Consider the following 9,675-nt stretch of genomic DNA (forward strand, 5'->3'; position numbering starts at 1 on the left):
TGCATTCCCACCAACAGTATGAGGGTTCCTTTTTCTCCACAGCCTCTCCAACACTTGTTACTTTTTGTCTTGTTGATGATAGCCATTCTGACTGGGGTGAGGTGATATCTCATTGTGGTTTTTATTTGCATTTCTCTGATCATTAGTGACGTTGAGCATTTTTTCACATGTCTATTTGCCATTTGTATGTCCTCGTTGGAGAAATGTCTCTTCAGGTCCTTTGTCCATTGTTCAGTTGGGTTGTTTGTTTGTTTGTTGTTGAGTTGTATGAGTTCCTTGTATATTTTGAATATTAGCCCCAATTTCTTTTAGTGATTTAAGATTTCATAATTCTGACGTGCTGAGAATTAATCTTATAAAATATCCCCCAAATTTAACAATGACAATTAGTTTAAAAATTTTCAGGTCAGAATATAAAACATACTGTTGTCAACAAGGGTAAAAATATTTGTGGTCTTCAGCTGACTCATTAATAATTCATAAACTTGGTAGGAATTTTCCTCTTCTCTTAATCTTTACCTAACAGAAGACAGAGTTAGTCATCTCATCTCTGTGCTTTAGACATGAAAAAGCTATTCTGAGTCCCAGAGTGGGATCAGACTATGCAGCCCCTAATTTACAGAAAACTAAAGCAGCTTTTGTGGCTTTTGAAGTTGGAGAGGTATCATTTCCTGCTGTCTCTACAACAGGGTACTTACTCTGTTGCCTTTTGGCTTGTAGGTGTATCTTTAGAGTACGTAGGTAGGTGTATCTTTAGAGTACATAGGTTTTGATTATGGCTGGAGAAGCTCAATGCAGATGGGTTTGTTCAGGGGCAGAGGGGTTTTTTTGGCAGATTTTCATTCCAGCCAGTACGTTTTAAAGGGCTTGCTAGGAGAAGAAACTATAGTTGTAAGTCAAACAGTTGTCAACTTAATATTTATTTCTAACTTTGTTAAACTCCCACTTATGTATATGTGCACATGAAATTTCATACTTATAAAATATATTTTTATTTATTTGCTGTACATTACGTTCTAGACTAGGATCAAAAATACAGTTTTTAGTTGCTGTATTCTTTTAATTAAGGGAATTGTTAATTTTATGTTCCTATGATTTACAGGAAATACATTTTTAAACTACCCCTACCTAAGTTACTTATATTCTAAAAGCCTGGCACATTTTTTTTTTTTTGGTGTTGAGAAAACAGTGGTGAGGAAGACAAAATCCCTGCTTCCAAAGAGTTTTTCCATTCTAGTAGATAGTCATAGGCAGTATTCATGTAAGCAGATAAATGAGATACTTTCAGGTTGTGATACATTGTAGTGAACGAACCAAAATGGGTGATGGTGTTAGAGGGAGATTGAGAGTCGGGAGTGGGCAGAGTTGGAGAGCTACTTTTATAGGGAAGGAATAAAAGAAGGTCTCCTTGGTCTGTGACATAAGGGACCACTCATGGGATGATCTGGGAGGAGAGCCTGAGTCTAGGGGAAGCCGCCATAAAGTTCTGACACCAGAATGAGCTTGGCATGCTCTGCTGTTGGAAAAGAAGCTGACATTGCCGGCGCCGTAATAGTGATGGGGGATGGGGAAGGACAGTCGCTGAGTCAGGCATGTTGGCTGGGCCAGGTCACTGGGGGCTTATAGATGTTTTACACTCACAGGAGGAAGTCATTGCGGGGAGGCATGGTGTAGTTGCTGTTTTGGAAAGACCACTCTGGCCTCTGTGTGTAGGAGAGATTGTAGACGGGTAGGGAAGGAGGCAGAGAAGACATTCAGAATGTGTGGCTGTGGGCCAGGGAAGAGATTGACAGCTCTTTGCACTAGAACAGCAGCAATGGAGGTTCTGAAAGGAGGATGGATTTGTGATAGGTACATAGTAGCCCCAAAGCAGGAAATGTGCTGGTTCATCTCCATCTTTACCTAAAGCCTGTGCTTTCTGATCATTGTAGCAGCTTTGAATCTCACTATATTGCAGCAAAGGAAAGAATTGCTCCTAGGACACATGACTGAGTTTAATTTATAGCACAGACTTCACACCAATCAGATTTTGTCTTATTAGATCTGGCAAGTTGCAGTTAGTATTTATTTGATTTTCTTTAAGTGTAACATTTTGTTGTTGCAGGAAATGTTTTCATATTTGTCCATCCAACTAAAGAAGCTGTCAGAAGCCTACAATGAAAGACTATTGCATACACCTCACAATCCCATATCTTTAGGTAATTTTTTTTCTTTAAAAAAAAAAATGACTTCGGAACCATCCTCAGCAGGAAACTGGTATTACTAGGAAGAGCATGAAGTCTTTCTGGCTACAATGATATTTCTAAATTTATTACAGTATTAATTTGTAAATTGAAAAAGTTTCATTAGCCTTTAGAAATGCTTTAATGTATTTCTAAAGTAAAAACTATATACTGAAAGAATCCAAATCACTATTATGTATCATAATGAACATACAGAAAACAATGCTTTGCCTCCTGTTTCTAACCAAAATAATTTGGTCACTATTAAAAAATTTCTGCAGTTAACAAAACACCATAATATTAGAAGTTAAAGCTATTCTTATATTGTTTTTAATGCTATTTGTTTTCTTGAGCATCTCTATGTTAGAGAAATTTGTGTTTTTGATAATTACCTTTGTTTGTATAAGGACTGTGTATTTCTGTCGTGTAGTACAAGACCTACTAAACAGGATAATATGAATGTTCACTTTCATGCATTTAAGTAACTTTTAAGCTTCATAATTACCCCTTTTACTTTGTGAATGTATGCAATATGTTTCATATTTCATGTATATCAGAGGAAAGCAAAGAAACAGTCATTTGTAACTGAAACCTTTTTCAGGATGGGCTTCCATGGAAAACTATTTGGCTATCGATATATAATCAAACCCATCCACGTCAGTCCTTTGCTGGTTTATAATCGATACAGATGTTACAGAAGCTGATGTGGTATGGTTTGAATCTGAATTCTGCCATGTAATAGCTTTGAATTTCCTTTTCCCTATCTATAAAATAGAGATAATGATCCCTCACATGCAAAATTGTTAAAGAATGATTGAGATTATATTTGTAAACTATCTAGTATGGTAAGTCTGTCCTTAGGAAATGGTAACTAGTAGTAGTGGTTGGTGGTGTGAATAGAATAGTTTACCCACATAACTTCAGGAAGATAATTTTCATTTCCATATGCAGAAATGATCTTACTTAGTCTTATATGTGTGCTGAAATATATCCCACATTCTCATTTTACAAGTTCTTAAAACATTGTTGAATGAGAATAAACTGCCATATTAATCATGCATGTCATTGTTCCATCAATTTAATTGGAAAATTCACTCTTTAGAAGGGTGATATGGAAATTCTGTCCCAGTCTATGCTAATTTATATTAACATATTTTTGTCTGATACGTAAACAAGTCCTTACTATAATTTATTAAGTGCATTAAAGTAAAATAATGCCTCTTGACAATGAATAAAAAGTAATGTCTCTGTGAAATAAGCCAGTTACAAAAAGACAAATATTGCATGATTCAATTTATATAAGCTACTTAGAGTAGTCAGACTCATGGAGACAGCAAGTAGAATGGTGGTGGCCAGAGGCTGGCGGGGGAGGAGAATGGGGAGTTAGTGTTTAATAGGTGTACAGTTTCAGTTTTACAGAATGAAAACAATTGTGAGGATGGATGGATGGTGGTAGTACAACAATGTGAATGTATTTAATACCATTGAACATACACTTAAAAATGGTTAAGGTAGTAAATTTCATGTTATATGTATTTTAGCTCAATAACAAAAAGTCTCCATTATTAAGTGTTTGTTTTTGATTGTTTTTTGTGTTGGTTAACCAAGGCTCATTGGGATATTTTTTCTTTTTCAGCTGTGTCACTTAAGACACTAGATGAACACTGTAACAAAGCTGTCACTCAGCTTGGCTCAATGCTTTTCACCAGACAGGTTTCTGGAGCCAGGTAAGTATGTTCCAAAGAAGCTTGGATTTATTTGGCTTTTTAAAGTTAACTAATAAGTAGTAAAAGTACCTTCCTTAACAATAGTCCCCTAACTATATGCTGAACTACCCCTGAGAATTCATGGTGGAGTAAAAGAAGGATGATGTAGAGAATCTGTAAGGCTATTATTATCTGTGCCTACACTTGAAATAGTCAGAGAAAGATATGAATCTTGTTTGTTTCAATAGACATACAGAAACGATGTTTCATTACCTCTGTACAATTTTTTTGTCTTTATTTTCCTTTGTTAGATAATCTTCAGTGGTGTCACGTAATTGTGTTAGAAATGAGTCATCTTCATTACTAAATTTAAGTGCAGATGTTTTTAAGAAAAAGCCCATTTCCTAAACTAAAAAAGTTATGCAATTCTTGTGTAAGTACTGCCTTTGAAAAATGTACTTTTTGCTCTTATATGTACATGGCTTAAAAATTAATTTCATTTTTCATTTTTTATTTGATGAGGTCAGAGAAAAATGACTTGAAAAGAAACATCTTGTTCTAAGTACTCTTCTGTACATTCTCTATTAAAGTATTTTTCTCTGACTACCAGAGGTTAGATATTTCATATCAAAGGACAACTTTAAAAAAAAAATCTTAGATTAATTCAGCTTTTACCTTGACAGACTGTATTTATGAAACATAGCATAATTTTGACACTTCTAAAATGGTTTTCTTGGCCTTTTAGAGTTGCCACTAATTGTCTCTATGTTTAACTTTGCTCTTAATTGACTTCTTTTAAAAAAAAGTACTCTTAGATAACTGCTTATATCAAGTATGCCAATGAAATCAAGCTTAATTGCTGAATATTACTGATTACTGACCACCACCCCACTGTAAGCAGTTACATAATTTCTTTTGGATCCTTGAATGGCACTTAAGGATCAGTGCCATTGTATAGCACTGATCAGAGAGCTGTAATTTTAGTTTGTTGATTATTTGAGGTGACACATGGCAATTAATCAAAGTGGTTTGACTTACAAACTGCATCATTCCATTATAGGGTATATATGTGAAGTCAGATTCCATATTTGGTACAAAAACAGAAATCTTTTTTACCTCTCTGAAGAAGATATAAAGGTGTTTGCGATTCCTAGAGCTTGTACCTCTCTAATAGAAGATAAGTCAATGGTAATCACCAGGCAGTACTTTTCCATGTAAAATTGCAGTACATTGTGTACTTTTTATTTTAAGGCTGACACAGTGTGTTTTCATAGGCCTTCATTTATGGCTGTTTTTAAACTTCTTAAGTAGATGTAAGGCTTAGTAACAGGTGCTTTTTGTTGTTGTTTGTCTGTTTATGGGTGATACTCGGTTAGTATTCCCAGACACACTAAATTAGTTAAGTCGTTTCCCTTCCAGGGTTGTGCCTCTTGAGTCTGTGCAAACCGTGAATGGCTACACTTTCAGAGGCTTTATGTCACATACAAATAATTACCCTTGTGCTTACCTCAACGCTGCATCAGCCATCGGAATGAAGACACAGGATGTGGACTTGTTCATAAAGAGACTTGACAAGTGTTTAAAGATAGTAAGGAAAGAACAAAATAAAGAGAGTGATGCATCTGGAGTTGACAACTATGACAACACTGAAGATGTTGCTGTTGAAGAAATGGCTTTAAAACTAGATAATGTACTTCTTGACACATACCAGGATTCTTCTTCATGACATGTGAAGGGTTTCTTTTTGATAATTTGGAAGAAATGATGAGGTGACAGTACAAGCAAGCAGTTTAAAGACAAGTCTTGAGATTTTTGAATTGGGACTGTCATGGAGAATGTTTAGTCAAGGAATAGAATATGGTCTGACTTAGCCATTGATGATTGTTACTTTTTTGTTCTCACACTGCCTCAATCATTATGACCCTTAACAGATTATAACACACAACTAGCGTATGTGTCAGTTAAGCATTGATTCAGAAAACTCTTACTAATATAATGACAGTAAAATTGCAACTAATTCTCTCTGAAATGAGTACACTGCCTCCTCCTAACCATTCACAAATTACTTATGTTTCTGATCACACAGAATTTAGAAAGATTTCTAATGCTGATTACTAGATGTTTGTTGATATGTGCCAGTCACAGAATGCCTGTAAAATGGGCCTTTCCCAGGGAAGCAGCATCAAGGTTAAGCTTTAACTTTCTCTCGGCAGCAATGGTTCTCAACTGGGGATGATTTGCTTATATCTAAGCAACATCTGGGCACATTTTTGGTTGTCATAACTGGTGGGAAGCTGTTGACTTCTAACATTCTACACTGGACCAGACAACTTCCCAAAACAAAGACCCTGCCCAAAAATCTCAGTATTGCTATGGTTGAGAAACTGCTCTAAAGTGAATTCCTCAAGTAAAGAGAAGTTTTCCATAGCAGCTTTAGTTATTCCGTAGTGCTTCAAAGAAGGTAGATAGCTCTGTAATGTTTATCTAACTGAACAGTATATAGACTCTTAAGTGATAAGCAGGATTACCAGTTCTAAACATGTAACTGTAAATTGTGGCACTTGTGCATTTCTCCATTTGGGCAAGTGGAAACTATTCTAGAGGTTTTGCTTTAAGCAGCCTTTGTTTGTTGGTTAGTTTGTTCAGGTGTTGTGTACAGCTATCAGCAAGAATGGTTAACAGGTGTTTTTGAGCATGTTTTGCTAGAGAGCTGAAGACGATGTGGTGTGATAAACAGGTGTATTCCCCCCTCCCTGCCCACATGCTCACTTTCTGAGTCTGAAATTCTAGACTTTCTGGCTATACCACTTATTTTGTTGTTAATTTTAAGAAATAGACTGATATCTCAGAGTCTGGAATTAGTGAAGCTTCTGAATACACCAAATGCTGAAGCCACGTTTCTCCAGACCTGCTCTGGGGAGCGTTATTCCTCAGAGATGGTCCTGGGGATAAAAGGTTCTGTGGGCAGATAATTTGGGGACTTTGCAATCCTGTGTATTAGCATATTAAACGCTCTAAGAATGCCTTTGAAACCAGTTTGAATGTATCTTTATTTAAAGGTGGAACTTGTTTTTTAAATTAAATACTTATTGATATCCATTGAACATACTTTTGAAAACACTACAGTAGAAAATGCCGCCTTGATTTCTGGATTGTAGTTTTCTTTATTGATTTGGCAGTTAAACATGAGCACAGACACCACTTCCATTAATGTGTAAGTTAGACTACTTTAGACACTGGCTTGATAACCTTGGAAGTCCAGACTGTTGAGATAAGTACGTAGTTATAAATGTTGTAAAAGTTACTTTTAAATTACTATATCTTTGGGGTTCAAATATATTAAATATCTGTTTTTACGAAACAGCTGTAATAACTCATTTCAAAAGAGTAAATCCTGGATTAAAAAGGTGGGTAATGTTTTCTATGTGAATTTGGGGCTGAATTGTAGCACCAATAAAATTGAAGAGTCGCAACAGAACCTCTAGAGTCTACAAAAGAGCATGCCAGTGTGAATGCTGGCAGCGCAGCTTACTGTACATGTAAGCCAAAATTGTTTTATACAACAAGTGGTCTACATTGTGTGATCATCATTTAGCTAAGAAAGCCCAGAGCCGAGAGACTAGCAACTGTTTTCCATCTGCAGGGCATCAGCAGTTCTTAGGCTTCAGCTGCTGAATAGATAATAATTCTAATTGAAGATAAATGACACGAACTCACACGTGAACGATATGTTATAACACTTCATCCCTGCTGCATAAAATCAGCTGCAGTTTGTATTATTAGCCCTTTCTTTTCAGAGGTTTTGGAATTCCAGCTCTGTTTCTGCTGGTTTAAATTGAACCTTGAGGTTCTAGAATTCGTAAGTCTTTGAAGTTCCTGCCTAGTCAAGCATTCCTTGGCCTGTACCCCAGTGTTGTTTTTCCTTGCCCTCTCCCATTTCCACATAGATGTATAAAAAAGTCTGTACAGGTAATTCTTTTAAGTGTCAAGTACTAATTGGTAACCCTCATAATTGGCCTTAGTTTTCTTGGAACTGGCAGAGAGGCAACATGATAACATTTTCCAGTCATTGGTGAAGATGACCTATCTTTAGGATTCAGCTGCCTTTACTGTATCAGATAGAATTTTGGAGTTTGGTTTTTAAAGTCATTGGGCTGTGTGGTTGTCTGCCCAGAAAAGAAAACTGAATAACACAAAATATTCTTTCGGTCCCTACACAATGTGTTACTTGTACGCACAGCAGGGAAAGGTATTTTAAATCCAATTCTCAATCTGGCTCTTACGTCTTTTGCTGATGAATTCTTACCCTGTCAGAGAATGATATGTGATACCAGCCTTAGGAACTCCGTGTTCAACTATAAATCTTTCTATTTAGCTCTTTGTATTAGTTGAGTGAAATTACAGAATATGAATTATTGAATACAGTTCTGTTCAGCCAATAGTCACTTGATGTGCAGCATGGTAAATTTAAATATAAATTAAGTTTTTTCTAATGTTTTTCTCCAGCACATAATTCTGCTGTGATTCTATTTCTATAACCACCCTGTAATAAGAACTTTAAAGAGGCCTAAGATACAGGACGTGCTTTTATTTTTAGACTATATGCCTGTGATAGGTTTTAGTAGAATTTATATTGAGCAAAGGTAGTTTTTTTTTTTTAACCAGTGGTATTACTTTAATATTGAATTAGTAGCTCATCGTGAGAGTTAAATTCTTGTGTTCTTTCATGGAGGAAAATAGCCAGCAGTTAACAACAACAAAACCCCTGATGATTCTCATTCATATTATACTTGGAGAAATTTTTTTGAATACATATATATTTGATGCATATAAAAAAATTTGGGTTTTCTTTTCTAAGATATGTACTGATTTCTGCCAGGCCCCTAAATCGTTTTGTTATGTTTTGCATTTCATGAGGCTAACCTTATTTTGTAACTAAAAAAGTTTACATACCCAGAAGTTTAGTCATTTCAGAAGTTTGATACCCTCTGAGTAATTTGATAAGAATAACTGAACAGGCTGTTAACATTTAAAAAAAAAAAAACCTCCTGTAAACTGTTTTTTCCTTGTCTGTCACATTGTGTTGACATGACTTTTATGGCCACTCTTAACATACAGGTCTAAGACCCACAGCATCCTTCTGTGCCTTTTTTTTTTTTTTACTTTCATGCTCCTTATAGCTATTATGGTATATACACGTGTAAGATGATGAGTTCAAAGCTAATGAACATATTTTTATAATTTCCCATCTAATGTCCTACATTTCAATTAAAGGCCTTAAGCAAAATATGGAAATGTTTTTACTGTCTTGTTTTTATCAAGTGGTATCAACTTGAATTTTTGGAGAAATGTGAAGAAAGTCTATGTTTAACTGTATAATTTTGGGGGATTTTAGCCATGAGAATTGAAGCTGATATCAGCCTGCTAACCTGTTTGTTTTACCAAAAGAAAAAGATGTTTCCAAAAATATTTTTGGTGTAGACTGTTTAAAAGTGAAAATGAATTATATAATTTATTACATGAAATAAATCTTTGATAAATCATTGACAGCACATTATTTTACCTAACCATTGCTACAGATAAAATCTGAAAGTACACTAACACTGAATTACTCGCCCGTTTTTTTCGTTCAGTCATCAGTACCACCTTGCGCAGATTCCAGCAAGAAAAGTCATAATGAGACTCATGAGTTACAGGGGGTGAGGGGTGTCTAGATGTCATGCAGGTTCTCTGGTCCAGCTCCTGCA

At 35.5% G+C, this 9,675-nt stretch overlaps 1 protein-coding gene across 1 annotated transcript in view; it reads left to right on the plus strand.

Moving 5' to 3' along the window:
• Nucleotides 1-9,431, plus strand: part of SEPSECS (Sep (O-phosphoserine) tRNA:Sec (selenocysteine) tRNA synthase) — a 33,923-nt gene extending 24,492 nt beyond the window's left edge. The window contains exons 9-11 of the mRNA XM_033106219.1: nt 2,105-2,198; nt 3,859-3,949; nt 5,348-9,431. Coding sequence (XP_032962110.1) covers nt 2,105-2,198; nt 3,859-3,949; nt 5,348-5,654 — 492 coding nt within the window. The 3' untranslated portion in view covers nt 5,655-9,431. The remainder of the gene's footprint in view (nt 1-2,104; nt 2,199-3,858; nt 3,950-5,347) is intronic.
• The last annotated feature ends 244 nt before the right edge of the window (nt 9,432-9,675 follow it).

Source organism: Rhinolophus ferrumequinum, chromosome 5, assembly GCF_004115265.2.
Source record: "Rhinolophus ferrumequinum isolate MPI-CBG mRhiFer1 chromosome 5, mRhiFer1_v1.p, whole genome shotgun sequence".
NCBI classification, from domain to species: domain Eukaryota; kingdom Metazoa; phylum Chordata; class Mammalia; order Chiroptera; family Rhinolophidae; genus Rhinolophus; species Rhinolophus ferrumequinum.